The following is a 25,912-nucleotide window of genomic DNA, read 5'->3' as shown; positions in this document are numbered from 1 at the left end:
TATGCTGAATGCTACATGAAAACCACTTGACTAAAAACTGCCCCCTCCTTTCCAAATAAGTGCATTTACTTCCTGTATGTACAATGACAGATGGCCGCAATAATGAATGAGCAGTTAGAAATGCATCATGCTTGAAATGTAACCTATTCCCGAATGCCTTCTTGTTTTCCAAAGGAGTGGTCAGGCCCTTCCCCAGCACTCTCCCGGAAGAGCTGCGCAGGGGAAGCAGGTGAAGCGCTGGCCACAGAACCATGCCAGGGTGCACTTTCCACTGGAGTCCACTTTCAATTGCTTCCGTGCAATAAAACCAAGTGCTTCTGAAATAAAATTGTGGCTGTTCTTATTTGTTCTCTTCCCCTGGGAAGGCTAGGGACAGGGACGGGAGGTCTGGATGCCATACCAGATCTGTGCTGGTGGCCTGGGGCATCATTCCTACATATGGTCCATGGATCACCTTCATCAGCATCACCTGGGAGTCGCAGACTCCTGACTGTGCACTGTTGATGTCACAATCTGAGAGGGAGGCATAGGCAAGTCCACGCTTTGCCAAGCCCCAGTTTACCCTTTGTACATGGATGCTGGGATGCCTGGGAACAGTGAGCCTCAGGAGGATCCATAAGAAGTACCTTATATAAGAGGCCACACATGGCTAACTCATCTGTGGTGAAGACTACAGCAATCACCTAATTTACACCCAATGTGCTTCTCTGGGCATGGATTTTACCTTTCTCATTCCCAACTTCCACCCCTTTTATAGTTTTATTTGTGACAGCGTCTTGCTTAAATGCCCAGGGTTATCTTGAACTTGTATTCCTGTCTCTCCCTCCCAAATGTCTGGAGTTGCCTGAATCTACCACTACACCTGGCTCTGAAAGCTACAGTCCTCCAGGTTTCCATGGCACCCTCACTGTTAAATCCTTGGTGGGACTGGCATGACCCCTTATTTTGCTTGCTCAGCACCTCTCCCAGGAGTTGCTTCTCTGTTCCTCACCTTTGCCCCACCCACCAGGTGGCTCTCAGCTATAATGTTTCTTATTTCCTTCCTCTGGCCACTCTGAGGATTGACGCAGAATAGCCAGTGAACCTCTTTTCTGGGATTTTAAACTTGGTCATGAAATGTGAGTCAGGAGCTGTGGGGAGTCATGTTTCCATTCCTATGGTAAGATAGTCTGAGAGAAGGTGAAATGAACAGGGACAAGATACCTATGGTGGATTTCCTAATGATCCAACCCACAGCTGTGGCCATTCCTTGAAGTGATAAATCCCCTTCTTTACCAGCGTTCTTTGGGCTAAAGACACCGTTTTACAAACAGAGGAGCTCTGAATAACACAGTGACTAAAGCAGTAGTCGCTATGATCAAAAATAAATGGTGGTACTGCAGGGAAGGAGCCCCACCCTCACCACACCCGAGTCTGGCTCACACTCCAGGCTAGGAGCCACACATCATCTTCGGCACCCATCTCCATCTGTCACAAAGACTGAATTATTAAAGGAATGCCAAGGGCGATCACCTCAGATAAAAATATTTTTTGACACAGTCTCATGTATCCCAGGGTTACTTCTAACTTGTTATGTTCCTGGATGACCCTGAATTTCTGCTTCCACCTTCTGAGGGCTAGGATTATAGGCATGCACCTTGGTCCCTGGCAAATAACCACTTATCAGCATGGTCAAGGACAACTGAACATTAATTTTCTGAGCTGTCTGCTCTGGAGAAATCAGACATCCATATGCCCTAGTACATAGCCACATCTGCACATAAAGTGGAGACCTGAAAGGCAAGAAATAAAATCAGTACTAACAGTCCTTGCCTCAGCAAGGACTTCTGAATACATTACAGGCATATACCACCTCACCTGGTCCCCTCCCCCCCGCCATGTAGCTTGTCTAAAAATGTCAGTCAACTGAATACCCCAGAATTTCTTAGGATGACAAATATGAAGGGTAGCCATATTACATCTGTAGTCTGCGGGCATCACTCTTTTGAGATAGGGTCTTGTGTAGTCCAGGCTAGCTTCTAATTCACTATGTAGAGAATGACATTGAACTCCTGATCTTTCTTCCTTAACCTCCCAAGGGCTGGGGTTCTCTGTGTGTACCACCACCCCTGGTTTATGTAGTCCCAAGGATCAAATCCAGAGTGTGTGCTCTCTACCAATGGAGCTATATCCTTAGTCCCATTTTCAAGGTCAATAAATGATGAAGAAACAGTGAGGTGGGAGCCCAAAGCTATTTGGCTGGTTTGTGGATTAAAAGAATTAGTGATTAACTGTTGAGTCACCAATAATACATTGGTGTTGTATTAAGTAAGGATTAAAAAAGGATTTTGCCTTGGGAAGTGCCTGTAAGGAAGAAAGCTTGCTGCCTGCACAGCCTAGACATATCCTGTTGACCTTCCCTGTGGCCCAGCCTAGAAGACTTACCCTGTTGACTTTGCTGTGGCCCAGGCCCCCATCTTCCAGGTATATTTTTCCAATTGTGTGCCTCCTCTTCTTCTCGTCTTCTTCTCAGTTCTAGTTCTCTAGTCTCTGTCTTTGCACCCTTCTGATGGCATCAGCCCACCGATAACCCAGGATAATCTCCCATCTTGAGACTCTTGCCCTCATTCATGCAAAGTCCCTTGTGCCACAAGCTCTTGTACCCTGTAAAGGTTTGCCACTTGTACTGGTTTAATAAAATGCTGATTGGCCAGTAGCCAGGCAGGAAGTACTGGCAGGATGAGCAGAACAGAAGAATTCTGGGAAGAGGAAAGGCTCAGTCTGCAGCTGTCACCAGACACAGAGGAAGCCAGGTGAGGCCGTCTCCCCAACTTGCTTTTGGTTATGTTGTTTCATCACAGCAATGGGAACCCTAAGACAGATGGGCTGAGGGGTGTGCTCAGTGCCTAGTAAGCATGACACTCTATTACTGGATCCCCAGCACTGCAATAAATAAAAGGCAAGGAACATGAATGGGGTTTCCTGGTGCAAAGCAAGCTGGCAGGGGCTGCAGCTTGAAGTGTGTCCCAGCTCAGAAACTGCAAAGACTATGGGCAGTTCTAGAAAAAGCAGCTGCGAGGTCCTTGCCCTATCTAGATAGCTCCACTAAACATTCTGAAGAGGCTGATTATCAAGTCTGTTTTGTTACCTTTCTTCATAAGTCCAAGAGATTCTTTTGCTCCGCTGGCTCTTTTGCTAGGGACAAGCTGTAACCAGCAAGTGGAGCCCCTCCCAGCACTCTCAACCCAGTCCCTGCTTCTCTAGAGGTGAGCTTTTGTGCTGAGTCAGTTTGGCTGTCTTCCAGACAAGACCAAAGTGGTGGCTGCAATGCAGGGGCCATTAAAGGAACTAATTTTAGGCCCTGTTTTAATCTTATTCAGCACAGACAGTGAGACACAGGCCTGAAAGTAGCCAGACCAAGAAGATGCCAGCAGGGACAAAGTCCCAGACAAATAGGTCAGGAAGAAAAGCACTCAGAAGCTCAGGCTGCATAAGACAGCAGAGAAGGAGCTGCTTAGAAAAACTGGCTCTCCTGTGTTCTGTGTCGCCTAGAAAAATGAGGGAAGAGAAGGGACAAAAGTACAATGCCTTCACAGAAAGGCTACGGCAAAATGCATTTCGGGAGCTTGTTAAAAATATTTCCTTGGTCCATCTTAGGCCAGCTGAGTCACTTGGAAAAAAGTGCTTTTCAGATCAGCTTGTAGATAGGCAAGTCTGTGTAGTTGAGGGCCTCTGGCTGAAGAGGGCCTTCCTCTGGTAGTCAGAGAATGGGGGCAGTGTGGGGTGGCGAGGTGTTGATGCTGGACATTTAAGGCTACCCTAAGGGACCATTCTGCTCTTGCCGGAATGAAGAACTTGGCAGGTTTTGGAGTCTCTCGGCTTGTCTTAACTTTATGTTTTAATTTAAGTGTGTGTAAGGTGGTGGTAGTGTGTGTATAAGTGCTGCTGCCTGCGGAGGCAGACACACTGGATCCCCTGAAGCTAGAGTTACAGGCAATTGTAAGCCACACCACAAACTTGGGGGCCTCTACAAGAGCAGTACATGCTCTTAACTACTGAACCATCTCTCTAGCCCCAAGCTCCCCAAAATCTTTTTCTTCTTCTCCCCACCCCCAATACATGGTTTCTCTGTGTAGCCCTGGCTGTCCTGGAACTAGCTCCTTAGACAAGGTGGGCCTGCAACTCACCTGCCTCTGCCTCCCAAGTGCTAGGATAAGAGATGTGTGCCACCATTGCCTTGCACTCCCCAAAACCTTTGAGATACTCAGCAGAAAGGGCAGAAAACGCAGTTTCCATGTAGGAAGTTCATGCTGTCAAGGATAATCTAGTATGAGTAGACGTATTTGCAAAGTGCTGGATTGATTGCACTGTTCCTCAGAGATGAAAAGCTTGGAAAATCTTGCCTGGAACTATAATAAAAGGCACAATTAATTTGCCTTTGAGTTAGCAAACCAGATTATACTTCTAACAATAGAATGGTTATTGTTGAAATAATGTGTTCAGTAGTCCAGCTGGCCTCAGACTTCCTGCACAGTAGAGAGCGACCTTGAATGTGTTCCTCCCAACTCCACCTCATGCTGGAATTATAGGATTCACCACTACAGCTGGTTTATGTGTTGCTGGGGATCAAATCCAGGGCTTCATAAATTCTAAGCAAACACTCTGTCAACTAAGCTATATGTGTAGCCTACAACCATAGAATAATTGTTAATTTTTTGTTTTGTTTTTGAGACAAGGTCTCTCTATATGACCTCCAACTGTCCTGGAACTCAAAATGTTGTCCATGCTGGCTTTGAACACACAGACCTGCCTGCCTTGGCCTCCTGAGTACTTAAAGGTGTGACCCTCAATAATTCTTAAATATTTTTCTATCTGTGTATCCTGGTTCTTTTCTTTTTGGTGCTGAGGAATGACAGAGCTTTGCTTGTGCTCTACCACTGAACTACACTCTCAGCCCTGTATTCTACACTTTATGCCAGAAGAGGGCATTGGATCTCACAATAGATGGTTGTGACCACTATTTAGTTGGTGGGATTTGAACCCGGGTCCTCTGGAGGAGCAGTCAGTGCTCTGAACCACTGAGCCATCTCTCCAGCCTCCCTATTCTACTTAAGGTGAATTGTGAATTTAGTATGATTGGGGCAGAGAGCAGAGTTCTTCAGACAAGTGTCTAAGAAAACTCAGGACAAGGAAGGCTGCTCTTTTTGCATGCTGAGGACTGAACCCCAGGCCTTCAGTATACTAGGCAAGTGTTCTGCACTGAGCTTCACTTCTAGACCCAAGAACAGATAGTTTTGCAATCATTTTCCTAACCTTTGAGTCAAAACATTTTAGTTTTTGAGACGGAATCTTGTGTGCAGCTCTGTGGGTCTCCACCTCTGGTGAAGTCCGGAAGTCATCGAGTCCCTGTCATAAGGATCCTCCAGTGCCACCTGGTCTCGCTCTCCATCCAAAGTGCTGATTACTCCTAACCTCGCTTAGCTTCTGAGCACGTCCAGGGCAGTGTGGCCAGCCTGGTCTCAGTCTCACTATGACAGCGTACTGTCACCGGTAGTCATTCTGCACATGCCTCAACAGGATTTCTCTGTGTAACAGCCCTGGCTGTCCTGGGACTCACCTTGTAGACCAGGCTGGCCTTGAACTCACAGAGATCTGCCTGCCTCTGCTTCCTGAGTGCTGGGGTTAAAGGCGTGTGACACCACTGCCTGGCTTCTTAGTCACCTTTAAAAAGCATATCCAGAGTTCCAGAACAGGCAACAAAGCTACAGAGAAATCCTGTCTCAAAACAAAACAAAACAAAACAAAACAAAAAACCAACAAAAAACACATCCAAGCGGGAAGTTGGTGGTGGCGTACACCTTTAATCCCAGCACTTGGAAGGCAGAGGCAGAGGCAGCCAGATCTCTGAGTTCAAGGCCAGTCTAGTCTACAGAGCGAGTTCCAGAACATCCAGGGCTGTTACACAGAGAAACCTCTGTCTTGAGCCTCCCACACCCTACCAAAAACAAACAAACAAAACAAAACAAAACAACAAAAAAAAGCACATCCAGAAATGGTCCTCATGCCATGGTCTACCTGCTCTTCCAGACTGCCCAAGTAGTTACAAACAAAGGCCATTTGGTCAGGTGACATTTTAATCTGCTGGTGTCTTTGGAAAATAACAAGAACATGTGGTCAGAGCAAAAAGCAGTGGTGCAGGACCCAGGGTTGGGCTCTGGGGAATGACAGGTTAGAGAGGGAATCACCGGTGGCTGAAGAATCCTTGAGGATGGTTATATTTAAATGGCTTCATCCTACTTGGACCCCTAGAGAAACAAGAAAAGGGACAGTTATAAAATGCCTTCTGGACTGATAAAATCAGTTACAGTTCACTCACAGGAGAACACCATGTAGCTGTCATGGGGGAAATGTTACAACTGCATGGTTTAGTCACAGGGCACAGTGAGAAAATCAGATCACACTGGTTGTGACACCATTTTCATAAAAATGTCTCTATATGCTTGCAAAATGTGTGAGCCTGAAAGATCCCTTAATGTGGCAGATATTTCGGGGACAGAACATGAACATTCTCATTTTTTGGATCACTATTTATAACTTTATCAATGAACACTAGATTCCTATAATTGAAAAAGCAAAAAGTACATTTAAAGCTCAAGACACAGGCAAAGGAAGCAAACTTTTGCACAATAATATACAGCCAGGAAGCAACAGAAACAAAAACCAGAGGTCTGACACCAAAATCTGTTCCAGGAAGGCTGACTCATGGCCAAGCAGAGCAAGACCCATGTTCAGGCTTCCTCCCAGTGAAAATCAGAGCAGGAAAATGGGTCCTCAACAAAACTCTCAGAGGGACTTCTACACAAAGACAAACATCTACAAAAAGGACTTCTTCCTCCCCATGTCTGTCTAGGACTGACAGCCAACAACAGCTACAGAAGGTGACCCTCCGGGACTTGGTCTAAGGGAGTAAGGATGTGTATAGGATAGTTTTTTGTCAGCTTACACACGTCAGAGTCAAATGAGAAGCAAGTGGAGTGAGCAAGTTGGTAAGCAGTACCCTCCACGGTCTCTTCAGTTCCTGCCCCACCTTCTCTTCAGGACTACAGCAGTAAACCCTTTCCTACCCATGTTGCTTTTGTTTATGTGTCCATCACAATAGAAAAGTAATGGGGGATGTGTGAGTAAGACAGCAGGGGTGGAAAGAGTGAGGAAAGTTTTATTCTTCACCAGGGCTGAAGGGAATTAAACCTTCTCAGTGGCTGAGGGCTTATCCAGCCTGTGTTGTGCTGGCACTGTAACATCCCCATCTCAATTTAATCTTTCCATTAACACATGGAGTATGTGCTGCTTGGAGGATTAAGTGCAGAGATCCTTATCTCATAGGTGGGAGCTAGACCTGAAGTCTCAGCCTGGATCATCTATGACATTATAAACCTCCAACCAGAGGGGTACACCTAGGCAGAGTGGCGAAGTCTCAGTCCAAGACATACCTCAGGTCTACTACTGCTCACACCAGCACTCCAGGTCAAGAACCTTGCAACCCCATCCATCAACTCTGATGCTACCACCCCCAGAGCACTGATGGAGCTCAACACCTCAGGAAAGAGAAAACAAGCACAGGCTGGGTGGGGTTCCCAGCCTGCAAATGTGCTAGAGCAGGTGGAGAGGTGGAAAGAGCTGAGATTTCACACAGACCCACTGGAGGGAACAAGCTTCAGAGTGGCAATAGTGGTCAGCTCTGCCTTGCAGCCACTCAGGGCTGGAGCTGGCTATTATCAAACACCATAAACCAGGACAGTGAAGGTGCCAGACAGGAAGGAGGCTGGACACCTTCCCAGATGTCAGAACTTGCTATTCAAGAATAAGACTGAGAGCAAGGTGTGAACGCTTTTGTTTTATCTGTTCTGTAGCCAAGGCCGAACCCATGGCAATCCTCCTGCCTCCAGCTTTCAAGTGCTAAGATTTTAGGCATGAGCCATGACACCAGGCCTGATAGACTACAACAAATTATAATTCAAATACCCTCACATTCCTCACTCCCTTGCCCAAAAGAAAAGGGAGCCCTAGAAGTAATCTCTAGTTTTGAAAGAATGAAAACATATGCTAGGGGACAAACAGGAAAGGAGACCCCAATACCCAAGAAAACGGAAAATTAGCCTGAGGTACTACAATTCCAGACACTCCAAACACCAGGTACCAAGGCCTGCTAACAGGTCTAACTTGGAGCCCCTAACTTGGAGCAGAATCATCCAGGAACTTGACTCAAATGATCTCAGTCACCCTGAGCTCCTCTTCAGCCCTAGAGCCAGGGCTCAGTGCCAGGCAGGATGAACTGCTCTGCATTAGTGTGCTATGCTCACTGCCTGCCTTCTGGATGGGCTGTTTTGGTTTGGTTTTTCTCTGTGCTGCCTGGTTGCCCACTGACTTGGTCTCACTGAGGGAGGAACACTTGAAGACACCAGCAAACTCACTAAGATTGTGGGGTGCACCACTTAAAGTGCTCCCTTGGACATCAAAAGTAATCAGGCCCTATTGTTTCCCACAGAAAACACAGTTAGTCAAAGCTTCTTAGCATGGCCCAGTAGTTTCATTGGATGGGTGACCTTCTCCAGGGGTGACCAAGAACAGGTGAGCCAGCTGCAGGGAAGTCTCAGGAAGGAGAAAACGAGTTCTTCCTGGAAATATGGCAGCAGAATTTTCTGTTATGAATAGAGACAGATGTCCTCTGTGCCAGGCCCTGTCCAATGAGACCTAGTCTTCAAGGAAGGCTCTGACCTCTTCCATGTTCTCATGAGAAGTCACAAGAGCCCATCCTTCTACTCACCTAAAAAGCCTCAGGCACATCTTCTCCTGGGGAAATTCCTTGGGGCCCTCTACACTGTCATCATGGCTCTCAGTCTCCAGGTAGACGTCCAGCAGCACACACAGCCGCTGCAGCTGATTGGTCAAGAGTTGGTGGCTGGGTCGAGGGCCACAGAGCTCCTTATAGCACACATTGACCTCGCTCTCCATAGCCTGTACGGGTAGGAAGCCAGAACCTCAGCATTTCCTTCCTAAGTATGGATGGGCACACTGGCCAGGCTTTTACCCCAGAGCTGAGCTTGAGGGCACCACAAGAGCTACGGTTGGCCCCTGAGGGCATGGTGCAGGCAGGCACGAGCACGTGTGCACCCACAGAAGCTGTACACACAGAGCAGTGCCACAGATTTGTCCAGAGACTCTTCTTTTTTTTTTTTCTTTTTTGTTTTTTCAAGACAGGGTTTCTCTGCAGCTTTTTTTTTTAGAGCCTGTCCTGGACCTAGCACTTGTAGACCAGGCTGGCCTCGAACTCACAGAGATCCGCCTGCCTCTGCCTCCCGAGTGCTGGGATTAAAGGCGTGCGCCACCACCGCCCGGCTCAGAGACTCTTGATTATCACATTTTCCCCTAAGCGCCTACAGCAGAAACACAGGACTGCAGGGGAAGAATCTTAAGCCCCAAGTCAGAAGGCATTAGGTTTTCTGCTCTATGGCCATAAGACTACCAAATCCCAACAAGAGGTGCGAGTTTAGCAACAGCCTCAGCATCCTCACGGCCATTGAATCTGAGTGTTTCCATAATGTTTCTGAATTTATTTACCCTCTCACAGAAGCCCAAGGTGGTGACAAGATTTTAAGAAAACCTTTTGACTTTTTTTGGAGGCAGAGCCTCACTACGTAGCCTTGGCTGGCTTGGAATTTACTATGTAGACCAGCCTGGGCTTGAATTCACAGAAATCTGTCTGCTTCTGCCTCCCCAGTGCTGGAATTAAAAGTGTGTAGCACCATGCCTTGGAGGATACCAAGTGCATGAAATCCAGAATAACATGTATAAAGCGCTGAGTGAATGTGTGTTGTTGACATGAGCTGGCCGTGGCAAGGACCCTAACCTCACATCCATGCAGGTATGGCAGAGCCTTCCCCTTCCCCCACAAGGCTAAAAGGAAGGGCAAAGCCTTCCCTTCTGCTCCAAGTGGGAATGTTGACAGTGTGTTTAGAAAATGTCAACCATTACTTTCAACCCCCTAGATATTTATGGCCTGGAGACTGCTCCCTGCAGAGCCTGCTCCTATTGGGATTACCTAAATCTGCCTCCTTGGTCCGTCTGTGCATCCTGACTCGGCCTCCATGTTCAACTCTTATGTAATAAGCATGCTGGGACTGGAGGCGGAATAAGGTTTCTCTAGTCCAGAGCCTGATTCTAGGTTTCTGTGTGTCTGTCTTTTCTTCAGTCCCTCGGCCCTCAGTAGACCCAAATCCCTGGAGTGGTGCAAGGATGCGCATCCAGCTAAGAATGTGGGAAAAGCTGTGGGCTCCGGGGAAATGGAGGGGTGAGCACATTCTATAAATCCTGTCAGGCCCTTCCTGGGACTGCAGCAGTGCCCATGGCCTCCACACCTGCAGTCTTGGCCACCTTCCTAGGGGTTCTCCATGTTCCTCCTGACACACATGTGGGTCTTACCCGAATATTGTCATCATTGCTGTTGGTTTTCTCCCCTTTCCAGTTTAGACAGAGTCGGAAAATGGGTGGGATGGAGGAATAGCCAGGGTTCAACACCACAGCAGCTTGAAGTTTCGCTGGCAACAGGGGAAAGGGAGAAAATCAGTGACCACCCAGCTTCCCATGGTGGTCTACATACTGTACCCGAAGTCAACACAAATGTCTCCCACTAATGTAAGTGCTGCCAAGTATATGGGTGCTGTTTTAGACTCTAACAGAACTGCCAGGTTGCTGAGAGTAAGGCAGAGTAATTCTGGTTCTTCCCAAGAGCTGCTTTACTTACTGGTATTTGTCAATGGATTAAATCTGCTCTCGAGAAATGTCATTATAATTTTTAAAACTGTGTGTGTTTGTGTGTGGTTGGTTGTTTGCCTCTACGTATCTTTGTATCTTTGCACCAACATGTATACAGTGCCTTTGGAAGCCCGAAGAAGCAAATGCTTCTTCTGTAACTGGAGTTACAGATGGTTTTGAGCTGCCATGAAGGTACTGGAGATTCAACTCAGGTCCTCAGGATGAGCAGCCAGGGCCTTTAACCAGGCTGGCCTTGAACTCAGAGATCTGCCTGTCTCTGCCTCCTGAGTGCTGGGATTAAAGTTGTGCACCACCACGGCCGCCCCCCCCCCTTTTTTTTTTTTAAGAATTTGTTGTTGTTAAGAGTCTCACACAGCCCAGGCTATTCTAAAATTCAATTTATAACCAAGAATGACTTTGAATCCTGGTCCCCCTGCTTCTGATTCCCAAGTAGGACTAGTGGCAAATGTTCCCAGCCTCTCAAATCCAATTTACGTGAGGATATGAGGAAAGTGAGGCTTCAAGAAACTTCTCTATCATTAAACAGGTACAAAAGCACAAGACTGAGTATAATCAGAACTGCCTAGTATCAAATCTGCATTCATAATCACTAAGCAAAATCTCTTCATATACTAATTTCCCCCAGTGCTTTTGATCCCTGCTGCTGTTAAGATGAACTTAGGTACCGTGTGCATGTGTCTGAGTGCAGAAGCATGCCACAGAGTGCACTTGGGCAGAGGACTGTTTCTCAAGAGACATTTCTCTTTTTCCACTTTGTTTTGAGGCAGGGACTTTCCTTTCCACAGCTATGGTACTTATTGGAGCTTCCAGAAGATTCTCCTATCTCTGGGATTACAGATGCATACCACTACAGTCAGGTTTGTTTTTGTTTTTTTTTTTTTTCCCGAGACAGGGTTTTCCTGTAGTTTCTAGAGCCTGTCCTGGAACTAGCTCTTGTAGACCAGGCTGGTCTCGAACTCACAGAGATCCGCCTGCCTCTGCCTCCCGAGTGCTGGGATTAAAGGCGTGCGCCACCACCGCCTGGCCACCCAAAGGTATTATACCAGAAGTTGTTCCCATGTACTGCTGCAAAGTTCAGACTGTGAGGAGTAGACTCTAAATCATCTGAAAGGATCACGGTACTTCTCATGGGACTCTGGTTAAAGGCTAGGCTCACAACCAAAAACAGACTAATCATGGCTCCTAAACCACTCTGGCTTCCTTTTCACCATGTGCTTTCTTCTAAACATCTTTTTATTTTTCATTTGCCATGAAGCCCTTCATTAGAGAGTCATTAGGTCATCTTGGATTTTAAGTCTTCAAATATTTGAGCTACCCTAGGCATGGGGGCCCATGTGTGCAAGCTCAGGATTCTGGAGCCTAAGAAGATCAGGAGTTCAAGGTCAGTCTCGATTACATAGTGTCTGGTCAGCCTGCGCTGATTTCAAAAACAAAAATATAAGAGCGTGGTGGTACAAACTTTTAATCCCAGCACTTCAGAGGTAGACAAATCTCTGAGTTCTAGCCCAGCCAGGTCTACACAGTGAGTTCCGACAGCTGGAGCTCCACAGTGAGTTCTAGACCAGCTGGAGCTCCACAGTGAGTTCTAGACCAGCTGGAGCTCCACAGTGAGTTCTGACAGCTGGAGTTCCACAGTGAGTTCTAGACCAGCTGGAGCTCCACAGTGAGTTCTAGACCAGCTGGAGCTCCATAGTGAGTTCTAGACCAGCTGGAGCTCCACAGTGAGTTCTAGACCAGCGGAGCTCCACAGTGAGTTCTAGACCAGCTGGAGCTCCACAGTGAGACTCTTTCTCAAGAAGACAAAATACACAGCCAGTGAGGCAGCTCAGTAGGTAGGGGTGGCTGCTCCTAAGCCTCATGACGCGGGTTTGATGCCTAGAACCCGTAAGACTGAAGGAAAGCACTGACTCCCCTCAGGTTGTCCTCTGAGACGTGTGTGTGCATTGCTTAGACCCGAGTGCACACACATACACTAAATAAATGTAACAAAAACTGTAACAAACTCTCAAGAGTATTGAGTAAGCTCTCTTTTACGTTTCCAGCTTTGGGAATTTAATTTTGCTTTACTTATCTTATTTCTCTTTTGTGGTATTGGGGAATAAATCTAAGGCCTCAGGTATGCTAAACAAGTGTTCTAACACTGAATCATATGCCTAGTCCAGGGATTTTGTATCTCTCAAAATACTGACTAATACGGGACCACAGGCAGTTGCTCAGCTCAGGGGTCACAGCTGTGAGGCTGGGGTAGGAGGACAGCTAACAGCTCAAGCAGGACATCTGCATGGCTCCAGAGAGGGAGGGAGGTTCTGTTACCCAACTTACAATCAGAGTAACAGCCCTACCCTTCTGTGTGGAGCACAGATACGAGATCTGCCCCTACAGGGAACTAAAACGAGAGATAAAACCAAGCTGGGGTGAGACCAAGCTTGAGAGTCGGCCATGACTGACGCAGCTCTAAAATGGATGAGCCCACCACCCCAGCGACTGCATGAGGATTCACTGACATGACACGTGTGTGGCTGTGTTATAAAACAAGTCCTCACTGAAAGAGTGGTTCCCTGGTCACCAGTGCTGGAAATCTCTATAGAGGATTCTAGGGTCTTTTTGCTTCTTCCAGGCAACCTCCAGGCATGCGTGCTATTTGAGAGCCCCCCTTGATTGGAGAGCCCTGTGGTCAGTAGAGCGATCACCTACCTGTTCCCCTTTCAATAAGCGCCAGGTAGTAGAGATTGGTGTCCCCAGCCAGTCCTGCCTCTACTATGTCCTTAGTGAAATGCAGTTCCTAGAACAAGAACCAGGGTGAACTGCTGCTCCCCTAAAGCCTCTGCCCTGATGGCGGGGGTGGAGGTGGGGAAGACAGGAGCTGAGGGGTGACACGGTCACAGGGGCTGCAGTTCTACCTACCATGTAATCTTCATGGGCAATTATCACCCACTTTACCAGGCGAGAAACAACCTTGGCAGGAAAGAGGTACTGGCAGTCACTGGTAACTGGCACAATGCCATGTTCTAAAAGACAGCAAGGCAGGAGGCATTATAGGTAGAAATCAGGTAGCACAGCTGTGGCTTGCTGGAGGGCTATGGTGGCCTTGACACTTGTCCAGTACACCTAATTACTTAAGAAGTACCTGCTCATTACATACCAGGAATAGAGAAGCATTTCAACCTGACATCCACTTCATGCAGGACTATATATGCCTGCGGTCAGACCCAGCACCTGCATTCATGGGTGCTTTATCCTTAATGCAGACAACGTCTAGTAAAACAAATCCCTGAAGCCACAACTAGCGTCAGTGCCTCTGCAGCAGGAACTGTTAATTAGATCAAATAGCTAAGAGGGCTGAGCTGACCTTGACAGAAAAACCAACTGCAGTGTTCTGTGTCAGTTCCCTGCTGGTGTTTCAGTAAACAAATACCCGACACAGGGAATGCTCTGGATGACAATCATCCAACCTTGGCGATGTTAGCAATGCTGAGTAGGGAGCAAGGCCTGAGGGATAGGGGATGTTGCCCTGGAGCTCAGTGCCCACATGGAACCAAAGAACTGGCCTGGAGGCGGGAAAGGGGTCGTCTCCAGTTGGGTCCCACTGTTTCTCCCCTCAGGCTATATGGGGTACCAGCATAAATTAGACTCTCATTAAATACTGCCAAGTGCATATGAATCTGTAAAGCATGGACCTAGGATAAGCTGCCTGGATGAACCCGTGAACTTGTGCCAATGGCTACGGTGTCTTCTGGGAGGTCTGGCACAGAACTGATGCTTCTGCAGGGAGCTCGACCTCTGCCTGAATGGGCCTGCCGCTCTCCCCACTGCCCCTACCATCCACTGCTCAGTAAGGCTAGGAACAGGATTCATAAGTTCTGAGGGAAAGGAGGTGGCTTTTATTCCTATGTTGACTGAGTGGCTGTCAGGCCCTACTTCCTGCACCAGCTTACCCAGAGATGCGAACTGTTTGTGGAGAGCCAGGCGAGACTGTACCCTGGTCTTCAGCAATTTCATGGTGGTCTCCATATGGCTGGCGCTCTTTGAGTGGTCAGCCATCACCGTGTGCTAATAGTGAATGACAGTGAAAGATACATGTGAGAGCTGCCCTTTCCTTTCTCCAGGGACCTCCATTTCTCCTAGGACCAGTCAGACTGCACAGCCAGTCCCAAGGTGGGTGCTGTGTGGGAATGACAGTATTTCTCTACATAACAGGTCAGATGCTAAGCCCTGGCAAGAACACAAGATACTGGGGTCCCATGAGGCTGTGACCAGCTCCTGAGAAAAGGCAGGATTCTATAGTGTATAGCCCCTGGGACCAGCTCCTGAGAAAAGGCAGGACTCTATAGTGTATAGCCCCTGGGATTTTGCCCATTCTCATTTGTAGCAGCCTTGTACACAAGTCCAACAGCAGCAAAAGCTGTAACTGTGGTATACCTTGGGGCAAGACCAAGTTATCTTTGGTTTATAAATAAGGCTACCAGGCTCTTAGGGAAGGTCAAGTCATTTCAACACATGAAGACTAGGGTAAGGTATTTTAGTGCCCTGAGTGGATGGAGGTCAGAACACAGCCTCAAAGGAAGATTCTCTGCTAGATCACAACCCTATGAAGCTATGAGAGGCCTTTCTGGAATCTGTCTAGGAAGAGGAGAGCTTCAGACCCTCAGCCAGCTTACACACCTGGGGCTGCTCTTTGGGGAAGTGGAGGCCACCCAGCTTCTGCACCCACAAGTAGGGGTGACCTAAGTCAAGAACATAGTCTCTCAAAGTCAGGATGCTGCAAAAGAGAAGACAGAATAAAATAATTTTATGAGTTAGGAACACAGCTCAGGAGCAGAGTTCTCACACAGGCCCTAGGCTCAATCCCAAGTACTGCCTAGCCCCAGGACACAGTCCTTCTGTGTACCCTGGGGCACTCCCCAGTGCCTCCAGACAGGCCAATCCCAGTCCACAAGTTCAAACTCCTTAACTGTATAAAATCTCTACTTGAAACTTCATCTCCAATATCCCATCTTTTTCCTTAGAACCTTTGCCTCATGAAGCAGAGCTCGAAAAGGCAGCCATTGGCCTCTTCTCTGCTCTATCCACTCATAAAATAACTTTTAAAATCTTGAGTACTCAAGAAAATTAAGATGCCATTCCTTTTAATTATACTGTTTTGTTGTCTTTTGTTTTTGGCAGTCTAGGGATGTAACCCACCATACCATTACTGAGCCATATCCCTAACTCTCATGTCCCTATATTCCAGATTTCATCTTTCCATGACATCCCTTTGCCTTCTATGCAGGAACAGAAAGATGTCCCCAGCAGCCCCAAGGTCCTCTGGGCCTACCAGGTCTCCAGTTTGGCCTGAACTAATAGATACAGACACAGAAGAACGGAAGGTGTTAGCCTGCTTACTCACCCAACTTTATCAAACTGATACTGATTGGCTGGGTTTGGAGTTTTCTTTCCATGATCTCCAGGATACAAGCAGCTTAGGACCAAGTCAGGAGACAGCAAGTCTCTACAGAAGACAAGACTGCGGTGAGAACGCCAGTCGACACGGTGCCTCAGAGTGCACTTGGGCATCTGCCAGTGGCAATGTACCACTCAGCTATTAAGATGTCAACTACCATCCTACCATCTTTTTGTTGTTTATTTTTGGAAACAAGCTTTCTCTGTGTAGCCCTGGCTGTCCTGAACTCAGAGATCCACCTGCCTCTGCCTCCCGAGTGCTGGGATTAGAGGCGTGCGCCACCACACTGGGCTCTACCATCATCTTTCATTGTCTGCTTCCTGTGTACCAAATCCTTTCAGTGCTTCAAGTCAGTGACTCTCAAAATATTATGAAACAGAGATTTTCATCCCATTTCTCAAGGTATAAAATCAAGGCATTGAAAGGTCAGACAGTGACATTCATGATGCTACCAAGTACAGAGGCCAAAGTTAACACTATCTGATCAGAAAGTATAGCTTTTTTTCTTTATTTTGTGCTCAGGCGTATGCACTGTGGCACACGGAGAACAATTTTTAGTAGTCAGTGCTGTGAGATATTTGATTACACCATTTAAAGACATGTCACTGTGATTGGCTTAATAAAAAGCTGAATGGTCAATAGCTATGCAGGAAGACGTTAGGCAGGACTTCTAGGGACAGAAGGGTCTTAGAGAAGAAGGCAGAGTTATAAGATCTAGTGGGACAAGCGTAAACTATAGGCCAGCTTTTATAATTAATAATTAGTCTCTGTCTCTGTCATTTTTGTGAGCTGGTGGCCCAAAGAGAAATCCATCTACGAGACAGTTCTCGTCTTCTATCTTATCGAGGCGGAGCTTTCCTGCTTCTGCCATGGCTCAGTGTACGCCAGGCAAGCTGGGCTGAGCGCTTCCAGCTGATTTTCCTGCCCCAAATGCCCTTCTCACTGAGATAACAGGTACAATCATACTTGGTGTTTTACAGGAGTTCTAGGAACTGAACTCAGGTCATCAGGCTTAAGTACCAAGTGCTTTTACTAATAAGCCAACTTCCTGATTCCTGAGAACAGGAGTCTTTAGTATTTTGTTTTGTTTTGCTGTTTTTAAAATTCTCCCTTCCAGAATTATCCAATGGGGCTGAGAAGGTGACTCAGTTGGTAAGGTGCTCGCTGCACAAGTATGAGTTCGATGTCCACATCCACATAAAAATCAGGTACAGCGGCATACAGCTATAATCCCTGAGGAGGTAGAGAAACAAGGATCCCTGGACTTGCGGACCAACCAGTCTTATCATACTATATATCCTAGCCTGGACACTACACAGCCCAGGCCCCACTACCCCGAATTCAAGAAATAGCAGGATCTCTATGAGTTGGAAGCCAGTCTGGTACACACAGCAAGTTCCAGCCAGCCTGATCTACAAAGCAAGTTCTAGGCCAGCAAGACTACACAGTGACACCCTCTCAAAAAGAGTGTCCTCAAACTGCTCAGTGAATGAAAGACCCAGCTGAGATGTGGAACTTAGAAGAACCAGGCTCTGGACTCCCTCTGCTGGGAGCATGGTCAACTGCGCCCAACATGCTGCCAGGCATCACCCAGCAAAAGGCTGCAGCGGCCAGAAGTTTTGCAGGGTCTACAGCCAGGAGACAGACGCCTCTCATCTGGCAGAATGGGAAGGGACAGGCAGAGCTCTGCTCCACTACGCACTAGGCCTATGCTTTTTCACCTCAGTGTTCTTTCTCCAGCTGACAGCAGGACCAGGCCAGGGCAGTGATCCTCTAAGTGTAGGTTAGTTAACCTCCAGGTTCTTTCTGTCCTCTGTTCTTCTCTAGACTGCAGAAGACTACCATGGTCAGGGGCTTCCTTGGGATGCTGTCGCTGCCTGTTTATAGTCCTCTACTTACCACCAAGTTAAGAACAACCCTAGGGACTGAACCGAGCAGGGAAACAAAAATCCTGGTCCCTTGGGACAGAAATGGGAAAAGAGGAGCCAAAATTTGTCAATTTGGTCATGTCTCCCATACCTCATTCATGCATTTACATGCATTTTGCTGGCTATAAAAGCCTGTGGCTCTGCCCCACAAGCAAATATGCTGTTATCACTTGTTCTATCTGCTGTGTAAAGAGCTTCACGAATGTAAATCAGAGAGCACTTCTATATCTCAGTGATGTGCCAGGACTCCCATGTCGTGGGGACACAAGAACATAGGTCAACATGGGAAAGGATCTTCTCATAGTCAGAGGGAGGATTGGCGAACAGGGGCTCTCACCACATCTCCACCCATGCCCCATCCCCAGTGCCTCCCCCTACCCTGCACTGATGGGGGTGATCAGCTCAACGGCGGTTGTCACTTTGGCTTTCACTGTCATGATGTTGAGGTTCATGAGATAGTAGAAAGTCAGATGAAGCACACTGTTGTCTAGAGGAGCAGGGAGAGAAGAGATCATTTATGAATCAACACATCTGAGGCCAGGCGTGGTGGTGCATATAGTTAATCCCAGCTCTTGGAAGGCAGAGGCAAGAGGGTCTCTAAATTCAAGGCCACCTGGCCTACAGAGCAAGGTCTAGGACAGCCAGGGCCACATAGTAAGGATGCCACCAACCTCCATCTCAAAAGGATAAACTAAAAAAGCATGACTCCATGTAAAATGAAAAAATGGTCAGAGAGACAGTTCAGAGGGTAATGGCACTTGCCACCTGATGGTCTCAGCTCAATTCCTGAAACCCATATGGTAGAAAGAATCAATTCCTACATGCTGTTCTCTAACTTGTATGTGACTGCTGCAGTGGTATGTGCATACAATCATATACACATACATACACATATAATAAATACACAGTAAAAAAAATTTTTTAAGGAGGAAAAGTATAAATAGGAAATTGAAATATTAAATGCAGAGTCTCGAGCTTACTGGACCCTTTGCACCAACAAGTGGCCAAGCTCGTAGGCACTATTAGAATTAAGAGAATGCAGTCAGACCTTTGCATTTCAGATCAAGCAAGACAGACAGTGGGTGCCTTTTCAGCATCTCCTTGCGTTTGTCATCCAGCTGAACCCCAAGAGTGGGTCGACGCCGTTTCTGGACAGAGAAAATACACAAGCATAAGTCATATGAATCTCCCTTTCGCATCTCTATGTCCCAGAGCCTCAGCACAGCTGCCTGTGACCTTTTGCCCCAGGTACCCAGCTGCCAGACTCCTGTCCCAGCAAACACTTATTCAGATTCGTCGGTTTGCTTTGAGGACTGTGCTCCTTGAAAACACCAGCGTGGCTGCAATATTCCCAAATCAGGAAATGGGGCTCACCGTGGTCTGCTCCTCCTCAGCATCGGAGTCACTCTCGTCATCTGAAGACACACAGGGAAGGCAGTGAGAAGGGAGGCAACTGCACAGGCTCCCTAAGACAAACCTCCACCACAGGGACTGAGGGGTCCACCCAGACTTCCTTCAAATAAGGAGTGAGTTAACTGGCTGCTTCTTACTTGGTATAGAAAACATAATGTAAAGAAAGAATGACTTAGAAACCTATCAGCCAGCCTGGTTTTGTTTTGTTCGGTGTGGTGTTTTGTGTGTGTGTGTGTGTGTGTGTGTGTGTGTGTGTGTGAACTTGCCCATATGAGCACACAAGGATGCCAGAGGTTGTACTCAGAATGCACTCATCAATCATCTCTCCACCTTATTTTTGTTTTTCTGAAACAGAGTCTAAGTAGCCCTGACTGTCCTGGAATTTGCTTTGTAGACCAGGCTGGCCTGAAGCTAACAGATCCACCTGTCTCTGCCTCTGCCTCTGCCTCTGCCTCTGAGTGCTGAGGTTAAAGGTAGGTGCTGCCATGCCCACTTGCTTGCTTATTTCTTTATTTTTGAGGCACTCTTTTACCGAGCTGGATGTTCCAACTAGCCTGGCTGGCCAGCTAACTCCCAGGATCTGCCTCTCTTCACCTCAGCGCTGAAGTTAAAAGCATGCACTGCAAACCCAGCTCCTGATGTGGGTACTGGGATCAGAACTCAGATCTTGATGCTGGCAGCAGCACTTCACCTGCTGAGCCATCTCCCCAGCCTCCAGCCCTGCTTTTCAAGAGTCTTTGAAATGTCATATCTATGGAGCATAAAGTCCTTTGTTGGTGGGACGGTGGTAAGAGCAACATAAATAACAGTAGGTGTCTGTACAGAAGGCTGCTGTGTACCCAAATCAAGACTGTTCTTTCATGTAACCCACACAATGGGAATGAGCAGAATATGAGAAATTTCTAAGTTATATGAGGAATTTATCATTCTTTTAGGAGAGCCGGGGCACTGAGACAGGGTCTCAATATGTCACCCTGGATGGCTTGGAAGTTGCTTTATAGACCAGTTTGGCTTCAAACGCCTGGTAATTTTCTTACTGCAACCTCCAGAATTTGGGTATTATAGGCGTTAACCTGTAACCCTTCCTCAGGGTCGAAGTGCTGGTGAGTGCTAGGGATAAAATCCAAAGGCTGCATTTCGTGATTCTGGGAACTGAGTTATCTTGGGCTTACCATAAAACTGGCATTAAGGTCAAGCCTCCTGCTACACTGCATCAGTCCAGCTATTTAGTATCCTTGGGTGAGGTATCCCAATCCCCATGTTACCTTGAGAGTCCTCAGGGGGCTTGAAGAGAGCTTTGGCTTCATCCACACTGCCTTCGATTGCCACAGACAACGTCTTATCTGGAGGTAAGAAAAGGCCTCTTGGGAAAGCTGCTGGGAGGTCGCTGAGTGCAAGCCAACAAAGCAGCTGTGCTTTTTCAGCACCTGCCCCCGTTCCTTGCTGACTGAGGGGGAGGGCAAACTCACTCACTCCACACAGAGGAAGGAAATAGGAACTAAAATCTGTTCTCTATGGTTCACTAAGAACATAAAACACAGAGTACTGCTTCGCAGCTACACATCCCTGAGATGTGCAAACCCCGGGCTTGTCACCCCACAGCCTCTTCCACCAACTGTCCTAAAAAGTTCTCTCCCGGAGGCCCACAGCCGTCCACACCCCGGAGATGATGGGGCACTCTCTGTAGAAAGGTCTGTGTTCAGCACTGTCTCGTTTTACAGTGCAGCAGAGAAGAGGAGGTAAGAACACGGATGCGGCAGCCTAGTCCCAGACCTGACTCCTGTCCACTCATTCCCGGATCTGTGACCTGGAAGGGAACTTACTGATCTGAGGCTCAGTTTCCATAGCTAAAAAATGGCAACTTGGAAAACAGCAACTGTTAGTCGAGTGGCAGGAGGTAAATGAACTAAGGCTTAAATTTTTAGTTACATTAGTTTTGGGGGTGAGGAATGTAGCACAGAAGAGTACAGTTAACAAGCATAAGGCTGTGGCTTTGATCCCCAGCACTACAAAATAAATAAGTAAATGCATCCTTTAGTCTCACAACAACTGAATGGGGCATACTATTATTATAGACATGCAGAGAAACCACACTCAGGAAGCAGAGTCCTCTCCAGGCTGATTCACTTTGGGCTTGGCTCTCGACCACTCAGTTATCAATCTGTTTCCCACTCTGCCTGATGCGGAACTCTGGGATCCTACCGCTATGAGCAAATAAGACACACTTCTTGCTCTGTCCTTTCCCCTGGTTGTGGTGGGGGGAATCCAGGGCTTAAGCTGCACTGCAGCCCCTCCTCCTCTGTCTCATGCACTGCAGCTCCTCCTCCTCTGTCTCACGGGTAAGAACATCACGGAACCCTGGTACCATTTTCCCAGCTACACTATAAAGAAGGAAAGCCTCCCCCCAATATCCAGCTACTGCTTTACATCTGGAAATAATACACAAACCAGCCCAGCCCAGCCCAAACAAGCCGGTTACCCCAAGTGAGCACTGGAGACTGTTTTGGGGGTCACACTCACCCTCCACATGCTAGACAATCACTCTACCACAGAGCCACACTCCTTACCTACAATATCCTTTTTAATAGTTTAGTTTTGAATTCAACAGGAAAATAGAAGTGGAAACAGTAGAACTTTAAACACAAAAGAAAGTTACTCACCCTGTCTAGGGGGCTGGGAGGAGGATTTCATATGAGCTGATGATGGCAACGGAAGAGAACAAAGGGGAAGGAGAGGACGAGACGGACCAAGAAGACACAAGAAAAGACACAGTAATGTCTTGGTGCCATGGCTGGGACAGGGGCATGCACAGGTATAGTATATGCCTTCTGATGCCATGGGGCAAGGTGTGAACAAGAAGAAAAGTTTAGTGCTAAGTGAAAGCTGCATCGGAGCAGATCAAAACCTAAAATCCTTAGTGGAGTCGCAGGCTGTCCTGAGCACACTGGGGGTATGTCCTTTCCCCCGGTAATTCACCGTAAAGTCATGCAGGCCAATTCAGGGGATGTGGAATGGAAGCCTGGGAATGCTGCCTAGGACCTGAATTCACCAAGCATCCCACCCCCAAAACACAAAGAAAACACTGATCCACCTGCCAAGTATATCTTGCTGGGGTGAGCATCTGAGAGCCTACATAGGCTGCCTGGGCACTGTACCAATGAGCTATACAGCCATGTTCATAAAGATTCAAAGTATCCACTCTGAGATGTCCATCACATTAGTCAAGCCCCAGGCTAGCTGGTTCAAGCATCCATGCTGAAGGAGCAAAGGGGAGGAAGCATCTGTCACCTGAGGGCTCTTGGGCAAACAGTGCTTTCTCACTACGGCCACATCTCCCACAGCTCCCTCCCTGCCCAGCCCCATACTTACCACAGGCCTGCCCATATGCAGTGGCCTGAACAAAGAGCACGTAGAGGGGAGGTGGCAGGTGCCTAGCAGTCTCATACTGTTTGTGTGCCTGGTCAAATGGCATGAACAAGTATTCTTGCACTGGGAGGGAAGCCTGCAAGCAACAAAAGGAAAATTCAGTCTATCTGCATGGATGCTTTATGATAGTTTTGTTTTATTTTGCTTTTTGTTTGAGACAGAATTTCTTGGGGTAGCCCTGGCCATCCTGGAACTCACTCTGTAGACCAGGTTGGCCTTGAACTCACAGAGATCCGCCTGCCTCTGCCTCCCAAGAGCTGGGACTAAAGCAGTCAGGATGCACAGACAAGCAATCTCTGTGAGGTTGAGGCCAGCCTGGTCTATATAGGGAGTTCCAAAAACCAGGACTAGAGAAGGAGAAAGAGACCCTATCTCACAAGAGAAAGCAATACAAAACAAAAACAGGAAAAAAGAGATATAAGGTATATTCAAGCTTATTTTATAAAGCAAAACCTCCCAATTGGCAAGGTAACTGTTAATGGTTTGGTGTGACTGAATTTTTTTTTTTACTAAGAACACACAAAACCCTTGTGTGTGTGTGTGTGTGTGTGTATAAAATCTTCATATAGAGATACTACAAACCAAAGCACACAAATGAAACTGAACTATGATTGTTTAGTAATAGATCATTTCTCTAGTTATTCTGTGAATGGTATGCTGCTACGCTCCACACAACCTATCGAACACTAGGGCTGCACTAAACATAATATATAGCAACACAAAGGGCCTAGAGTGTTAAATACAACCTGATTGCTAATTTCCATTCTTATCTTCTCTCTTGCCTGCTCCCCTTCATCCCAATCTTTCCCTTTCTCTGTGTTTGCTGAATTGAAACAGAGACTCATTATGTAGAACAGGCTAGTTTGGAACTCTTATGCAGACCAGGCTGGCCTCAAGGCATTTACCACCATCCTCAGTTTCTTGTTTTTTTTTTTTTTTTTTTTTTTTTTTGAGAAATAGTCTTGCAATGTAGTCTAAGGAGTCTAGAGCCTGCTCTTTATTCAGTCCAAGCTGGCCACAATGTCACAGTCTTCCTGCCTCAACTTCCTAGGTCCACTACCAGCCCAGCTTCATGTCCTTTTTTTTCTATTATGAAGTTCTACTATAAAAATACATTTTTGTTAACAGTTCTAATTCCATGCCTACGAAGGAAAGAAAGGCAGACTTGCCAATTCCTAGAAAAATGGATTTATAATTTCCCTAGAATCCTTTCACAAAGTTCCTCTATTAGCCATTTATCTTGCTTCATAAAATTAAAAGGATTTAGATCAAATTTAGCATCACGAACCAACAAAAATAAGATCACATACACAAATATGTGTGTGTGTTTATATATACATACACATTTTATAGATAGACAGAAAAACAGAGATAGAGCGAGTGAGCGAGAGGGAGATTTTATATGGCTAAAGTGGCAGCTTTTCAAATTGAGTCAAGTTCTTTTTTCTAGAGAGCGATCACTTTTCACCATCAGCCCCTGAGGTATCAAGTGAACCTACTAGATGTTCTCAGGAAGCAAGTTTACATGCCTAGGGACAGCAGGCTGGTGAGGAGCATGCAGGGAAGGGGTGAACTGAACTTAACGACTGAGACAGTGTTACCTCAAAGCTACAGACAGGCAACAGTCTGGGCACGAGTGTGGATGCTCCGGACCCAGTAGCCAGTATCTCTTTACTCCAGAACATAACTTGTCTTTCCCAGAAAAAGCATTCTCAGTGTAAGCTGACAAGGATGCCAGAGCTGGCCTCTGGTCTGTGGTGAAGGCAGAGCCATGCTCACCTGCATGATGCTGTTGAGGCGAGGCTGCAGGCTGCTCAGATACTCCTTCTTCACCTCAATCTCCTTCAGGATCTTCTCCTTGTTGGACAGACATTCGCGGTACTTCTCTGCCAGCCTGCAGGGGCACACAGGGCGTTGTCTCCAAGGCATTGCAGGGATACTGCAGCACAGTGGTTCAGATCACTCTAACGACAGCCAGCACTGTGTGCTGGGTCCTTTGTCCATACGAGCACCATCACACTTAGTAATTGCATAAATCCTTGAATATGTTGACTTAAAACATTTTTATTACATCTATTTATTTTGTGTGTTGGACAGGGTGAGAGCACATGTATCATGGCATGCATGTGGAAGTCAGAGAATAACCCACCTACCATGTGGTTTCCAGGGATCAAACCCAAGTTGTCAGGCTCGGTAGCAATAAACCCCTGAGCTGTGTCATTGGCCCTTTATTTAACAAGGTCAAGCTGGTCTTGAACTCATGACAAGCTTCCTGCATCAGTCTTCCAAGGGACAAGATGACAAATGTGAGCCACCATTCGCAGACGTTAGACATTTCTTTTTCCTTTCCTTTCCTTTTCATTCCCCTTCCTCTTTTTCTCATTGTGAGACAGGGTTCTACTAAGTTATACATGTTAACCTTTGTCTTAGTTAGGGCTTCTAGTCGTGATAAAACAAGACAAAAAGCAACTCAGGGAGAAAAAGATTACTTCATCTTACAATTCTAGGAAGGAACTCAAGTTAGAAATGGGGGGGGGGGGGGCAGAACTGGGCCACAGAGGAATGCTGCTTATTGGCTGGTTCCGCAGCTTGCTCAGTTTGTTTTATTTCTCTTTTTGTGGTTTTTCAAGACAGGGTTTCTCAGTACAACAGCTCTGCTTATCCTGGAACTCGCTTTGTAGACCAGGCTGGCCTTGAACTTGAGATCTGCCTGCCTCCGCCTCACAAGTGCTGGGATTAAAGGAGTGCACCACCACTGCCAGCTCAGTTTGTTTCCTTATACACCCAAGGACCACCTAACTAGGGCTAGAACTTACCACAGTAGGCTGGACCCTTCCACATAAATCATAAATCAAGAAAATGCTCCACAGAGTTACCTACAGGCCAATCTTAA

At 47.0% G+C, this 25,912-nt stretch overlaps 1 protein-coding gene across 2 annotated transcripts in view; it reads right to left on the bottom strand.

Annotated features, from left to right (window-relative positions):
* Positions 1 to 6,095: 6,095 nt before the first annotated feature.
* Thoc5 (THO complex 5) overlaps positions 6,096 to 25,912 on the bottom strand; it is a 36,771-nt gene continuing 16,954 nt past the window's right edge. For both annotated transcript variants that reach the window (XM_038348434.1, XM_038348435.1), the window contains exons 7-20: positions 24,799 to 24,913; positions 22,963 to 23,095; positions 20,859 to 20,936; positions 19,555 to 19,595; positions 19,229 to 19,328; positions 18,559 to 18,667; positions 16,199 to 16,300; positions 15,475 to 15,571; positions 14,748 to 14,862; positions 13,717 to 13,820; positions 13,507 to 13,594; positions 10,459 to 10,574; positions 8,804 to 8,994; positions 6,096 to 6,284 (exon numbers count right to left, since the gene is read on the bottom strand). In XM_038348434.1, coding sequence (XP_038204362.1) covers positions 6,221 to 6,284; positions 8,804 to 8,994; positions 10,459 to 10,574; positions 13,507 to 13,594; positions 13,717 to 13,820; positions 14,748 to 14,862; positions 15,475 to 15,571; positions 16,199 to 16,300; positions 18,559 to 18,667; positions 19,229 to 19,328; positions 19,555 to 19,595; positions 20,859 to 20,936; positions 22,963 to 23,095; positions 24,799 to 24,913 — 1,453 coding nt within the window. In that variant the 3' untranslated portion in view covers positions 6,096 to 6,220. The remainder of the gene's footprint in view (positions 6,285 to 8,803; positions 8,995 to 10,458; positions 10,575 to 13,506; positions 13,595 to 13,716; positions 13,821 to 14,747; positions 14,863 to 15,474; positions 15,572 to 16,198; positions 16,301 to 18,558; positions 18,668 to 19,228; positions 19,329 to 19,554; positions 19,596 to 20,858; positions 20,937 to 22,962; positions 23,096 to 24,798; positions 24,914 to 25,912) is intronic.

The sequence above is a fragment of the Arvicola amphibius genome, chromosome 1, assembly GCF_903992535.2.
Source record: "Arvicola amphibius chromosome 1, mArvAmp1.2, whole genome shotgun sequence".
In the NCBI taxonomy this organism is placed as follows: Eukaryota; Metazoa; Chordata; class Mammalia; order Rodentia; family Cricetidae; genus Arvicola; species Arvicola amphibius.
The sequence above is the reverse complement of the archived record's forward strand: the minus strand, read 5'-3'. Positions and strand labels throughout refer to the sequence as shown.